We start from the raw sequence: 15474 nt of genomic DNA, 5'->3' as shown, positions 1-15474 counted from the left end.
GCCCAAGCATACACGCCCTTCCCCACTTGGAGGGAAAGGTATTTCGAGTCTCCTTCCTCTGGTTTGTCCTGTTAACTTGCCAAGATGTGGAGCTTGGTCAGCAATTCAGGACACCCCTCCATCATGATTTGGCCATGACCCTGCCCAGGGACAGCTTCCTTGGAAGCCCCCACCCTCCCTGCTTCCTATAAAAGGCAGGCAGAGCTGCAGAGCTGCAGAGCAGCAGAGACCAGCCCAGAAACCAACAGCTCTCACGCTGAAGCTCGCATCCTCGCCCTCCAGCATGAAGGTCTCCGCAGCCCTCCTGTGCCTGCTGCTCACCGCGGCTGCCCTCAGCACCCAGGTGCTGGCTCAGCCAGGTAAGCCCCCCTCTCCCTATGGGAAAGCTAAGCACCTCCAGAACTATCAGATCAGCAAGGATCTGCAGAGACTTGCCACAAATCCTGCATTTTAAAGATGGGAAAAGAGGTCCCATGAGTGGATAAGAAATGCCCAGACCTCACAATCAGTGGAAGAGCCGTAACTAGAAACCCCGGCCCCTGAGGCCAGTCTCCATGTTCTTTCCTGACATGAGTATTGAGAGAGATGCCAGGTGTATGTACAACCCAGCTACCTTCACAGTGTTTAGGAATAGGGCACACAAAAGACCCTTTCTTACTGTGGGCACAGTGGGCATCTGGGGCAGTGGTGGAGGGGGCAAAAATTGCTTAATTGGAGAATTTTTACGGGACTCCAAAAGCTTTTCAGAAACTTTCAGAAACAGTGGTTAGAGGAAGGGAATGAGGTCCCAGGGGACATATTTTGACTCTGTTTGGGAAAAAGTATCTAAATGTTTATATCATAACTCACTTTTCCATCCTCTGATGACTTAGATTTACTGCATGTGTCAGTCCGAATAAGAACGTGGATGCTGTGGTAACAATCTTAAATTATCAGTGGCTTAAAACAACAAAGGTTAATTTCTCGTTTGTACTAAACATCTGTAACGTACTGGCGAGAGCTTCTCTTCATATACTCGGGATTCTTGACTGATGGAGCAGCCGCCCTCAGGAACATTGCTGCTCCCTGTGACGAAGGAAAAGAAAGCTCCCAAGAGTCTTGCGCTGGCAATTACAAACTCTGGCTCAGAAATGACACCTCCCACTTTGTCTTCTCACTTATGGGTCAATACTAGTTAATCGCTCTAACAACCAAAAGTGGCCAAGAAATGCAAGTCCACCGTGTGTCCAGAAAGCAGAGAATGGAGAATACTTGGTGAAAACACGATGACTATCACATAGTCACATAGCTCCTCGTAATGACAAAGCTAGAGCTTGTTACCTTGACCGAGATTTTCCATACCCTAGCCCAAGGTGATGGGTCCCCTGTGTACAGCTGGGGACCTTGAATCAACAGGCAGAGGCACAGGACCTCAGAGCAGATGGTGTCTATATCCACCTCTTACATTTCCTTGCCTTCTCCTAAATTTCCTTCCTTCCTTACAAAGTTATGTTTTAATATATCTACATATCATTAGTGGCTTATCCTTTCTTTCATTTCTCCCCCAAATTCAGTTTCTATCTCGACCGTCTGCTGCTTTAACGTGGCCAGTAGGAAGATCTCTTTTCAGCGACTGCAGAGCTACAGAAAAATCACCAGCAGCAAATGTCCCCAGAAAGCTGTGATGTAAGTAGACAAAGCTCGACCTCTCCCAGCCCCCAAATTAGAATTTCTAGGAGGCAAAGGTCAAGAACTGCATCAGAGTTGCTTGGAATCTTGGGAGTCATAGACTCAGAGAGTTCCAATGCTATGAATTTTCACAACACGAAATTTTCATTCCCAGCTCCCTGCCTGAAGGCTTGTTTGGGTCATACCAGTTCCTTTGAGTCAAGAGCACAGATGGCTTTACTGGGCCGTCAAGAGCTGCAGCTAAGCCCCAGCATCCCACCCTTCCTCTCTCCCCTTCCTCCTCTCCCATAGCAAGCCCTTCACCCCATGACAGATGGTCCTAGAAGGTTTAGGGTTAAATGGACACAACCTTGAAAGAGGATCCTTCTAACTGCTTCCCTTCTCTCCTGCAGCTTCAAGACCAAACAAGCCAAGAAGATCTGTGCTGATCCCAAGCAGAAGTGGGTCCAGGATGCCATGAAGTACCTGGACGAAAACTCCCGAACTACAAAGTATTCATCTTTTTGAGACCAAATCAGAGCCAGAGGAATGCCTGATTCATCTTCCCTGCTCTTCCTAAGATGTGTCCTGAGATAATTTCATCATCATTACAAAAGGAATGGCTTTTATTTAATAATTAAAAAATACATATATTGCATTTAAGTTATTGATGTTTTTAAACTTATCTTCTATGAATATCAGTTGTTTTTAAAATCCAAAGCTTTGGTCAGGTCCCTTCCCTCTGTGAGCTCCAATGCAATCCCCTGCAAAATATGAGAAACATTACTCCTCTCTTCCCTACCTCCCTGGAATCTTGTAGCGACCCTGGCCAAGATCATCAATATGAAAGTATTTTCTTTTTCTAAGAAGACATTGTTCTTGTGATCCAGAGGTGTGACTCATAACGTTCAGTGGAATTAAATTTACTTTAGGAATACATAAAAATATTCATTTTTAATTACAATCAGCTGTCACGTTTTTGTGGGGAATTCACATTGAGCTGAGAGGGAGAAGGAAGGAAGGAGGGATGAGAGATATGGCCATGGGGGTGGGAGCTGTGCTCCTGAGAAAAGACCTTTGGCCCAGCTGGCTTTCTGTGAGATTCAGGGTAGAACAGACAAGACCAGACAAACCCTTTCCATCCTTCTGATTCTAGTCCCCAAGAGCGGTTTCCCAGACCCCAAGGACTTCGGTCACTGTTCAGCTGGACCCTCCCCACCATTCCTTTCCTGGCCAACTTCATGCTTGCCCAAAGTCTTTCCCGTGACCCACTGCAGCAGCCGGTGGTATTCTCCCTATGCCTGGCAGTACTCCTCTGATTGCCCTCCAGTCCAGACTACACAAATAGACAGACGTTGGGAAATTAGAGGCACAGTGGACGACCCTTGACAAGAGCCTTATTCAGACTAAGGCTTTAGAGGAACTTACAGAGGCTTAAGGCCAGAACTTAAACCAGGTCTTGATGGACTGACAAGTGCAGGGAGCTCTTTTGGAGGTATTTCAGGCTAGGTAAAAAAGAGGTAGGTATAGCTTGAGAAAATGACTCGAAGTAGAGATGATCATGATGTGTTTATCAAATTGGGTGGAAGCCCATTGGGAAGGTGTTAGGGTCAGGGTCTGTGTGAAGTGGTGGGGAAATTTGGGAAGGAAAGTTGAGGCCAGGCTGTCAAGGTGGGGAATTTGTGCTCCATTCAGATAGTAATAAGTAAGACGAAGATGTCATTTTTATCATTCAGATTAGGGCATTTTTGAAAATAAAGGGAGACACCACTAATAATTATACTAGGACAACAGATACAAATTAACACTGTCCCAGGCAAACCGGAGTGTCTGGTGCCCCTAGTGCTAACAGGCATTGAAAGTCTTGCTTCAGTGGGGAAGGGAAGTGCCATGGTCAGAGGTGCTTCCGGAAGAGTAAGCAGGGGCTCTGGGTCGGATTGGGAGGGGGAGGGGGAGCAGTTAGCACAAGTATAAGTGAGAGGTCACTGTGGATGGAACCAGGGCATCGGTAGATGGGAATGGGAGAAGGCAATTGTGAGAAGATGGGACTAGGTAGGGTGAAATGTCCAATGTTATGGATGGAGAAGCAGGACTGGTGACATGGAACCCACTCAACCTCCACAAACTGTACTTAAAGGGTGGCTGCTTAGACCCAGAAAATTCACTGCCCTCCATCACTCTGCCCCTTACACCCTAATGATACCGAGAGGGCTTGATGTGCTCGCTGTAAGACAAAAGGCCAAGCAGGCGGTGGTAGAGAACTTTAAGAAATGATAAGCTAACAAATCGGAAGATGGTCAACGATCATCCTAAAAAATTCATCTTAAAGGGAACTGATTTGGAAATGTCTTATATAAAGCAAACGGAGTTGGGGTCGGGGCTCAGAAATGTCACGTGATGGATGACTGTAGAACATTGGGCGCCTCTCCGTGGTGGATCTGCTGAATGCAACATTCAACATTTTGGGCAGAGGGCATAAATTTTCTGCAAATAAGTTATTCTTTCTACTGATTAGAGATTAACTAGACTACACGCAGGTCTAAGCATTTTTCCAAAGCATATTGTGAGAACAACATGAGGTGGGGAGCATGTGGCCTTGGGGGCTGATGTTCTAAGAGTCCCCTGCACCGGGTGACTTTCATATTTCTTCACGGGCCGCCTGTGCAAATTCGAGGGGACTCTATGTGTTGCATGCGGTGGATCTTTGGTCTACAATGTGTAAAGCTTGCAATCAGTCATTTTAGCTTCTCAGTGGTCCTGCATGATGCTTCGTCAGGCGGAGGGCTGTCTGCAAGCTGCTCTCTTATCAGCGGTCCTCCTGCTGTTCTTCAAGGCAAGCTCAGAAATGTGGGTTCGCACATTAACCTTGTGGGTACAGGCACAGTTTCATCCTAATCCAGGGGAACTTTAACTCTCCATCCTCAGTTTCGCTAACTTTCCAAGCTCAAGTGCTTCCAATCAAATGGACTGGACTTCCACTTCCTGTCTCAGCAACTCGAATCAGGATTCCCCTGTGGCGTATGAAATCCACCTGCATTTGTGTCAGTCACGTGACCCTGTGCCTGGCCACAGAGACCAACTACATCCACAAGGGTAGAAAAAGGTCAAAGGTGCCCTGTTGGTATAGCTCCACATTGTCGCAGGATGCCCATCTAAAAGGCCAATGGCTTCCTGTATCATGCTATGTCCAGCAGGGTCACTGCATTGCATAGCTCCAAGGGGCTCCACTCACATCACATTCACATCACAGTCCCCTCAGGTCACTATAGGTGGCACAAAGCAATATAAATGGTGGCATGAGGCAGAAGGGAGAGCACTGACCTGGGAGGCATGTGACTTTGCTTATATCCCCAGAACATGTCTCTCTCACTATGTTACTTTGGGCCTTGATTACCCCATCCATAATAGGAGGATAATAAGTTTTAGGGAAGGAAGGAAGGGGCCTAACAGATGACTCCTCAAGGTCTCCTGCTTTCTCTTGGAAAACATCACTCTCTCTACCCACTGGGGCAGGGAAGTTTGGGTGAGGGCTCAGTACTCACGTACCCAAGTCAAACGGGGGCTGAGGTGACTGGCACACCTGCTCCATCTCAGATTGAGCCTTTCTGGGAAGCTTGTTTTGAGAACCTCAAGTAGAAGGACCCCAAGAGCCATCAGAGCTTCCAGTGGCTATAATCGCAGGCCCTCCAGGACCAGTTCAACTGACCCCATCTCTTATCAAAAGACTGATTAAGAATTGCTTTTCAGAAAATCTGCAAAGTCACAAAGCCAGAGCATGCGCAAAAGAAGAAATCTTGACCCAAAATGTCTGCAGAACCAAAGATCCTCCTTCCCATGGAAGCCCAGGAGCAGGATGCGACCGGCACTTGAAAGTCGGACTCTTGTCAGAAGCGAGGGGTCCCTGGTTCAGGAAGATCTGGTGTAATAATCTCTTCCCCACCTCATCAAAAATGTTTAGAACCCTTTCATGAAAGTTCAGACCCTCAGAAGTGTTTAGAAACCTGTCATAAATTTTAAAACCTTACCATAAATGCTTGAAGCCCACCAATCGCAACTTGTCCCACCAGTGTTTCTGGGTGCCAGCCTGTTCTCCTTAACCTCTTAAATCTCACCTCAAATCCTGAAGTGGGGAGACAGATCTGAGGGCACATCCCCGCACCCCACCCCCGTCTCCCTGCAGGTGGATCTCACAGAATAAAGCTGATCTCTTTTCCCAAAGGCTGATGCTGTAATCAATTGGCCTTTTATGTGCATCAGGCAAGTGAACCCCAATTTTGTGTGGTTGCTGTGGCAACCACAGAATGTCTCCCATTCAGAGCAACTACTGGAACGTCCTCCAGGTTCGAGTCTCTCTGCTTCACCTGCAGCCTGACAGACTTCAGCCCAAATGCCAGTGAGGGATGCACCTCCAAATGTCAGCATGCCCAGGAGGCAGGCACCAGCAGGCCAGCAGTGGGGTGGCCACAGGACACCCTATGATCTGCAGACCCTCTGGTGTCAGGCAAATCTTGAAGAGGGGATCAAGAAGGGAGAGTAGAAAAGTGCCTTCCATTTGTGAAAGACTAAACAGAATTTGCTCACATCCCCTAAGCCAAACTTTCTCTCTTCTCTTTCAAGGAATCCTGAATAGAACGCACCTCTAACAGGGCACAGCATCACCTGCCCCTGGAGTATGAAACTGTGGGCACAGAGCACTGGGGACATTTGAGCCTTCTGATGGCACACAGAGCTCAACTAGGAGCCACGGATGTCACCAAATGGTTTCTCCGGGAAGCAAACTCTTAGATGTAAATCATCATTCTGAGTGTGCTGGAGAGCGTGGAAAGCAGGACCAAGCCGAGAGAGAATTTGTGTTGTGACACCATCACAATACAGGTCTCGGCCAGTCCCACAGGGAGCTTTAGAACTGGGATAGCCCAAATCAGGGCGAGGGCCCAGGCTTTCATTCGCATCTCAACTTGTCATGGAAGCAGCTGCTCCCGACAAAAGGCATGACTGGGCAAGGCAACTCTCTTCAGCCCGGGGCAGGTCCCATGAAGGAGCTCAGCAGAGAGCTGTCAGCTGCCAACACTCAGCAGCCTGGGGAGGAACCTGCAGCACTGGAGGGGAGAATCTGGGCAACGCACCAGGGAATCCACTACAAGCCACCTGTTGTGCTGCTCTGATCCGACAGTTTATATGACGCATTCTCAAAAACTCCTCCAGGAATCTGTTGAGGCTCCTTTTCTCAGGAAATTTGCAAGAGGAAAGACAATGGAGTGAATTACTACCCACCCCCACCCTCATGGCTGCAGCTGGTCCTGAGGCTATGACGTTGTCATTTGTAATAAGAAACATATATTTGGTCTGCAACCTCATTCCTGGTACAGACCTCCTAAAACCTTTGGAATTTCCTGTGACAAACATGATGAAGGTGCCTTTTGCTAATTAGACAACTTTTGGAAAGCACCTAAGGATGGCTTAGGTTGCCAGGGAAACCAACCGTATGATTGGTAGGTTGGAACTTCCAATCCTACCCCAGACCTCCGGGGAGGGGAGAGAGGGGCTGGAGACTGAATTTCATCACCAACAGTCCAATGATTTAATCAATCATAGTGTCGGGGAGGAAGACATTTCCTCTACCGGCTCTGGGTCCTTTGGGCCGGACAACAAATTAAATCCACAAGAGATAGAATAACAGGAGAAAATTAAACAAAGCTTTATAACATGTATACATGGGAGAGACCCAGAAAAACTGAGTGACTCACCAAAATGGTGGAAGTTCTCACCTTAAAAACCATCCTCAGCTAAAGACAAAGGAGGATGTTGGGGGTGGAGAGAGTCAGTTATGGGAGATTACCAGAAAAGCACAGTAAACAAGAGTAAGGTTATTATGAAGATTTAAGTCTTTGCCTTCTGCATTGATAAGAGTTTCTATAGAGAAGGTCATCCCCCCTTCTTCCTGGTACAGAGAGGGAGATACCTTTACAGATGGAGATTTCCTTTACAAATGTAAATGTCTCTTAACAAAGGGTTAAATTCTACTTTTCCGAGTTTCTCTCATGTCTGCAGTTTTTAAAAGTAATCGGCCCAAAATAATCCTCTTGCCAAAGAGACATATCTTGGGGTGGCCAGTTCAGTCCCCTACAGTCCCGCCTTTGAAACTTTTAAGTTTCACAGTCCTTTGAAACTTTAAGAAGTTTCATAGTCCAGAAGCTGAGTGGTAGATGGCTTCATCTCAGCGAACACATTTCTTAGTCCTGAGAATAGATAAGTCCAGTTAAATTTATTTTAGAAAGCGGTGATGCAGGTGTGTTCCCAAAGTTAGACCTACAGTGTGGAAGCAAGCAATCAGGTATTTAATAAGTATTCTATGGAAACAAAAAGAAAAACAAGGTTAATGGTTGGAGCAAATTATAAACTAGTTCCTGAGCCCAGGGGGCAGCCAGTCAACAAGATTTCTAGATGTCAGAGTTGGAGAATCTTTTGCAGCTTGAGATGTCTCTGATGATGTCATCAGGCATTCACATATCTTTCTGAGTGGCTTACAGCTTACACAGCAGCAGACAGGAATCTCTCTTAAGTTTATATCAAGTTGTTCAGCTTCAGTTTGCAAGGCTTCAGGAAATAGGGCAGGGTCAATTCTCAAGAATTCCAAATGAAAATGAGGGAAAAAATTGAAAATGTTAGTTTGGAGATTTGTAGTCAGATATTCCAGGAGTCTAGAAGAATTCAGGATCCTGTACAGTTCAAAGACAATTAACAGAACTAGGATCTAATATTCACAAGTGTACTATAGTTTTTTACTGAAACATAATTTTTCTCTCCAAAATCACCCTCATTTTTACCAAAGATAGCCAAATTAAGACTAATTGGTTTGCAAAATAAATTTAGTTTCAATAAACTTGGCCCAATTACTTACATAAGTGCAGCAAGAATAGCAATTGATCATATAGGCTCCTTTAAATCTGCTTTGCTGGAATTTTTTTTTTTTTTTTTTTTTTTGAGGAAGATTAGCCCTGAGCTAACATCTGCTGCCAATCCTTCTCTTTTCACTGAGGAAGCCTGGCCCCGAGCTAACATCCGTGCCCATCTTCCTCTGCTTTATATGTGGGACTCCTACCACAGCATGGATTTTGCCAAGTGGTGCTATATCTGCACCCAGGATCCAAATTGGCGAACCCTGAGCCGCCGAGAAGAGGAACGTGTGAACTTAACCGCTGCATCACCGGGCTGGCCCCCAGCTGGAATTTTTTATGAGGTATCTCAGATTGAACTTTAAAGCCTCTCAAGGCCAGAAAAGCCGAGCCAAGGACTTGCCATCAGACTTTGCCTGCAATACCTACAGATTTGGGTGAATTTCTCTCTTCTTGAGGTCCTCCAAAATACTTTGAGGTTCCAGGTACCTGCCAGCTAAGTAAGCTTCCTTACTTACCAGGTAAGATTGCTGGAATCTCTGTAAACAAAGTACCAGGCCAATATTTCCAAGTGGTTTTATTCCAGAAAGTCAACCTTACTCCTCAAAGACAGTATTGTCATATCTGAGCCTGTATGCTTCTCTCAAATATGACATTGCAGTCAAAGTCTTGGTAAGATAACCAATGTTTCCAATTATGTCCTGTCATAAGGAGAACAGATTCTTGTTGAACTTATGCAAATAACTACATTGCCATGAAAACAACCATACTCACTAACTAAGTTTCCAAATTCTGGAGGGATCTGGTAGGGAGAAAAAGATAAATGTTTCAGTTCTGCTCACAAAGGTATAATTTCACCAAATTGCTCTAAGTCATAGTTAGCATAAAAGAAAAGAGGAAAAGATTTCATTAAATCTGAGAGAACAAACTATCAAAAAACCAACAGTGTTTCGAACAAAATTCATAAAAAATTATAATCACCCTCATCAGTTCGTACAGTCCTGTGTAATCAATTGTTTTTATCTTAATCTCCTCTAGCAGTTTTACGGGGTCTTCAGTTTCTCCATTAGAATTCTGTAATTTTTTAACCAGTTTAGTTTTATGATCTGAAAGTTTCTCAGAAACCTGCATTCCAGAGTAGGTGTCAGAGTCCTTTCCAGGAATCTCTCTGAAAATGAGACATATTTGCAAAAGTAAAAAACATCAGAGTAAAACAATACTTGTCTGTAAACAACAAAACACTCAAAAATGAAAACTGACAAAGAAATTTGGTTAATTTTGTGACATACAACACCTTAAAATAACCGGAATTATATAACATTTTAGGAATGTTATAATTTTTTAAACACCTATATCAACAACATTGGCCCACATAATGCCATAGGTCCCTTTAAAACAATGTTTAGTTATCCATTTAACTATAGCGACAATTAAAGATTTTTAGGCAAATCCAGAACATTAAATAGCTGTAAGATCTTAGCACCTGTGATTAGAGACTTGATAAACAATACAGGAAACTTATTTTGATTAAACATAAAGTCCCTACTCTTCTGCCAGACTACTTAAAGAAAAAAACTTTCATAATCTCTTTACCAAGAACAGACTAGAAGTTCAGGAAAAGTATCCTTTGAGAGAAAACCAAATTTTAATTTCTGCACCAGCTTATTTTTAACATTAAAACTCATTTACTTTAATATTAGTCAACTTGACCAGCATAAAACTCCTTTCAGAATTTCTCCTTCACAAACTTCTACAACTTTTTTACCTTCAGAATTTGTCCCATGCTTTCCTTCTTCCTTTCTAGTACTTCAGGACAAATTTATCTTTCTTAACACAACAAACAAAAATACTTCCATTCTTTATACCTTCTTTACTGACAACATACCCTTTACTTTCCTTGAATACAGAGCTGTTTTCCTTATTAATTTTTAGTAGCTTTAATTACATATATTAATTTGAGTGTTAAGCCCTTACAGACCCTAGTAAAAACTAAAAAGTAAGCAACTATGAGCTATCCTTTACATCAGCATTCTAAACACTTTTCCTAATTTCTAGAAACACACCACTTCACAGTAATGGACCCAAACACTTGTAGCCTCTCTGCAATAAGAAGCCAAAAGTAGATAAACTTACATTTAATAATTAATGGCTAATATCTTATCTTATTTGGAAACGATCTAGATACTCAATGAATTTTATCATTTAAATTAACCTAGCAAAACTTCAAAGTTTCAAGTTACCAAAAAGATTTTGGAAGGTTTCCCAAGTATACAGACCACAAAACATAATTATCGTACCCAAAAACTCTTACCCATCTTTATCTATTTAAATCATTTTTTTCCAATACTTATGTTCAGAATACCCATGAAAACCTCATGAAATATTAGACAAAATTATCTTTTAAAGCTATTATTTTGCTGACAAATTTCTGACAGACAACATGAGCTTGTCTGACTAGTAAACCCAGGCTGCATGTCTGCATCATAGTCAAACACCGACAACTCTAAGGACATGTCTTTTTTTCAATCAAACCAACAAACTTAAACTTTTCATTTACCAAAGATTAATCTATATCATGTTAACTTAAAAGACATTGGGTTAATTTCTACTACATTTAGAATTTACATAAGCACTTGCTTTAAGACAGTTAAACAGAGCTTTTAATTTTGGCCATACCATCCAGGGGTAAAATATCACACATGTATAACATACATCTAGACACACATAAACACACAGGTAGACACAGACAAGACGTTAAATTTTTGTTATGAATCAGGTGCAATACAAAATGAACTAGTTTCTAAGAAACATTTGTATTTCAAAGAATGGCTCTCAGGTCCTAGAGAAGATGGGAGCAGCAAATTTACATCATAAAGACACAGAAAGAAGTCAAGTTCTCCTTAAGATAGAGTTTCATGGACATATTTGCCTGATCTGTTTCTACTGTCTCAATCTTTTGTCTCAGTTAATATCTTGGAGCATTTGGATGAGCCAGGGGAGGCTTGGGATTGGCAAAAGATGGCTGAACTTTGAACTGCCTTCTAGAACCATGCCTCCAGCCTTGCAGAGATTTTCAAGACAAAGATGGCTGCTTTCATTTCCCCCAAGAACCAGATTACAGCCTGAATGACAAAAAAAAAGGCTTACTCACCCCTTCAGCTACACCCTTCCAATTGCTTCTTTAAATCAGTGAAATTTTTAACCTAAGAAGTGAATCAAAGATTCGTATGTTCTAAAACTTTCTGGACAATGTAGCACACCTTTAAAAGTCTTACAATCAGGAAGGGTAAATATTCCCCAGGGAGGTAATGTCTGTCCACACAATAGAGTCTATAATACAATTGGACAAAGGGATACAATCACTTTCATAAAGGCCATAAATATATCCATTTTCTACAAATTTCATCTGAATGCCATCAACTCTTAGATACCTCTAACTATAGATTTCAGTAGGTCTTTATCAGTAGGTCTTGGTCTTATAATATTGGATAAGGGAAGTATTCCCAACCAGACATTTTAAAACACTCTCAGAGAAAGTTGATATAACCTCTTTATATATATATATTATATATATATATATATATTATATATATATATAAAATCAGCTCAAGCATTCCAACCTTTGTAATCTTATCAACACTTAGACTTTTATATCTCATCACTCAACTGTAACCTGAGTCAGGGTCTTAAGGCTAGTCATTACTTTTTTTGCATGTGTGTTTCCTTTTTAATTTGGCCTTTTCATAGATACCAATGAAAATTATGAGGAAAAGGTGTGGAGCTTCCATGCCTTCTCTGAGCACCACTCTCTTGGAATTGTCACATGTTCACCAAACCAAAAGATCTCACAAACTTTTTTACCCAGTTTAGAAGTTTTCCCAATTTAAATGATCCATTGTCCGGCCACATCAACAAGTAGGATCTTAACAGCGACTCAACCAATAAGCTTAACCATGGACACAAGGGGCATCCCCAAAAGAGACCCAGAAAGTTCACTCCCAAAAATAGTCTAAGAAAGTAAAGGCCTTCATTGCACAGTAAGCAATGAAGGTTGAGAAGACAAAGGCCCCTTATGAAAACAATTGGGACCCCTTATGACTAACTCCTCTGAGAGCTGACACAGCCAGACAAAGAGAGTGTGTTGGAACCCCAGTCTACTCAACTGGCCACCAAGATGCGTGCTGGTACATGCATCCTCTGGATGGCAGAGACCAAAAGGTCACAAAGTCAAGCTCTCAAGACATAGAACAAGACAAAAGGCCCAGACAACAGGTTTATAGAGATGTCTGTGTCTTACGACAAACAACAAAAAAAAAGACAGAGACAAGGAAAAGTACTATCTCTGGGAGGAAAAGGATCTGCAACCAGTGAGTACTCAATCAAATCCTAGAGTTGCTGAGTCCAATAAGTTAGCCTCACCAAAATTTTCTTCTGCTAATCTAAATTTAGAAAGCAAAAAGCTCACCACTCTCACTTCCATTGGACCCTGCAGAGAGAGATCTGGGAGACTGATGTGGTAAGAACTCTTACCTCCTGGCAGCTCTTGTCAGGGGTCCAGGATCTCTTGGCTGCAGCCATCCAGGAGTGAGCAGTGTCCGGCCAGTGAAATTTTATCCCATCCTCGTCACCACACTGTAGAGGAGGAAAACATTTCCTCTACCTGCTCTGGGTCCTTCCAGCCAGACAAGAAAATAAATTCACATGAGATAGAATAACAAGAGAAAACTAAATCAATGTAAATGTGGGACAGACCCAGAAAAACTGAGTAACTCACCAAAATGGTGGAAGCTCTCACCTTAAATACCACCCTCAGCTGAAGACAAAGGAGAATGTTGGGGATGGAGAGAGTCAGTTATGGGAGATTACCAGAAAAGCACAGTAAACAAGAGTAAGGTTACTATGTAGATTTAAGTCCTTGCCTTCTGCATTGATAAGAGTTTCTAGAGAAAAGGTCATCCTCCCCTCTTCCTGGTACAGAGAAGGAGACATCTTTACAGATGGAGATTTCCTTTACAAATGTAAATGTCTCTTAACAAAGGGTTAAATTATACTTTTCAGAGTTTCTCTCATGTCTTCTTCAGTTTTTAAAAGTAACCAGCCCAAAATAATCCTCATGCCAAAGAGACGTATCTTGAGGTGGCCAATTCCAGTCGCCTACAATGGCTATGCCATTTAGCCTCCTTGAAAACCTAAAATTGCAGGGTTCAGAGATCTTTTGGGTTGGTGAACATGTGGCAATTCCGAGAGAGAGTGGTGCTCAGAGGGGGCATGGAAGCTCCACAACTTTTCCCCATACCTTGCCCTGTGCATGTCTTCCATCTGGCTTTTCCTGAGTTATTTCATTTCATAATAAACCAGTGGCCTAGAAAGTAAAACCTTCCTCTGAGTTCTGTGAGCTGCTCTAGCAAATTAGTCAAACCCAAGGAAGGGGTCATAGGAACCTCCAGTCTATAGCCAGTAGCTCAGTCAGTGATACCACCTCAATACAAGGCTGACATAAGGGAAGCCATATTGTAGAAAAGAAATCATATTGTAATTTTACAGAACCTCTGATTAACTAAGACAGACATGCTCTGTAGAGTTTGTGGATCTTCCCAGCTGCTATAAATTGATAACTTTGTTTTTCTGAGTTCCTTAGGAAAGTGATGACCCCCAGACAGAGTCTGTGCTGATCGCCATCATCAATGACAACTGAAAGATCCGGGTATAGGCCAATCTGGTCTCTGATGCATATCCAGTAAAACAAAAGACTATCGGGAACTGAGACTAGATATCTACCCCACCTGGAGATCAGATGGACGCCCCAATGGGATTAGGTCTATTTTTCAGAGACTGTTAACATTTGGGTTGTCTACTTCTTATCCTTCTGGTTGGACACTTAATTATTAAATGTGCTTTTAGATGTTCCAAAACTGTAGAGCAAGATACAAAATTCTAATAATGTCAGTGTGAAGCTGGCAAAAAGAGAATATTTCAAAATGATGCTAAACAGTTTCATTCCTCTAACCCAGATCTATGCCCCAATTCGGCAGGAAGTAGTTAGATCAGTAGTCACTCCGAATCCCTCAAGTATGAGGAATGACCAAAGGATAGGAGGAATTGAAACAGGCAAAGAGTTAGTCATTGATGATTAAGTAGCTAGGAACTAAAGGGTTTTTTCCTTTTTGCAATTACTGACTATAGCTTTTAGCTGTTTAACTCATCCATCACTAACTGTGCTGTTTAGGCAATATGCTACCTGATTCCCACTAGGCTTCTATAGATAACAACTCCCCAGAGCCTGGGTCACCATGGTAATGGGGGTTTGAGCTGTTTTTCAGGAATTAGAACTCCTTTGTCCACTCCAGGCCAGTTGAGACCACCAACTCATCAACTAGGCCCACACAGATGTCCGATAGGCGACCTTTTGACGTCAAGAGGCTAAAAACTCCACCATCAGATCATGCTCACACCGCCATTTTGTGAACATGGGTCCTATGAAGAGGCATGGAGTCTGACTACGCTTGTGCACATCATCAATTACCTCACCTCTCTTCACCTCCAATCACCTATCTCCACATTTCAGACCACCTTGCCACCCTATCCCAATCCCATAAATATCCCTGAGTCCCTATTTTGGGGGAAGCAGACTTGAGACTCATGCTCTTGCTTCCTCACATGGCTGCCTTGTGATTAAACTCTCTCTCTGCTGCAATCTCGACATCTTGGTCTTTGATTTTCTGGGCAGCAGGCAAAAATGAAGCTGGCACGGTAACAATAGGAACCTCCAATCTCTGGCCAGTCAGTCAGAAGCACAGATGACAACCTGGACTTGTGATTGGCCTCTGAAGTTGGGGGTAGGGGAGTGGAGTATTATAGGACTGAGCCCTCAACCTGTGGGACCTAATGCTGTCTCCAGGTAGATAGTGCCAGAATTGAGTTAAATTGTGGG

The 15474-nt window shown here is 42.9% G+C and overlaps 1 protein-coding gene across 1 annotated transcript; it reads left to right on the top strand.

The window, feature by feature from the left end:
* The first annotated feature begins 60 nt into the window (after window positions 1-60).
* Window positions 61-2310, top strand: LOC103544971 (eotaxin). Its single transcript, XM_008511736.2, has 3 exons — window positions 61-359; window positions 1554-1665; window positions 2061-2310. Exons 1-3 carry the CDS (start codon window positions 284-286, stop codon window positions 2173-2175), a joined length of 303 nt encoding a protein of 100 aa, XP_008509958.2. The 5' UTR covers window positions 61-283; the 3' UTR covers window positions 2176-2310.
* The last annotated feature ends 13164 nt before the right edge of the window (window positions 2311-15474 follow it).

Source organism: Equus przewalskii, chromosome 10 (genome assembly GCF_037783145.1).
Source record: "Equus przewalskii isolate Varuska chromosome 10, EquPr2, whole genome shotgun sequence".
NCBI classification, from domain to species: Eukaryota; Metazoa; Chordata; class Mammalia; order Perissodactyla; family Equidae; genus Equus; species Equus przewalskii.
The sequence above is the reverse complement of the archived record's forward strand: the minus strand, read 5'-3'. Positions and strand labels throughout refer to the sequence as shown.

Excerpts from the sequence above, each read along its gene's own strand:
- LOC103544971 (XM_008511736.2), top strand. The coding sequence starts at position 284 with ATGAAGGTCTCCGCAGCCCTCCTGTGCCTGCTGCTCACCGCGGCTGCC. Across the intron at positions 360-1,553 it reads CCAGGTGCTGGCTCAGCCAG|TTTCTATCTCGACCGTCTGC; the intron begins GTAAGCCCCCCT and ends CCCCAAATTCAG. Across the intron at positions 1,666-2,060 it reads TGTCCCCAGAAAGCTGTGAT|CTTCAAGACCAAACAAGCCA; the intron begins GTAAGTAGACAA and ends TCTCTCCTGCAG.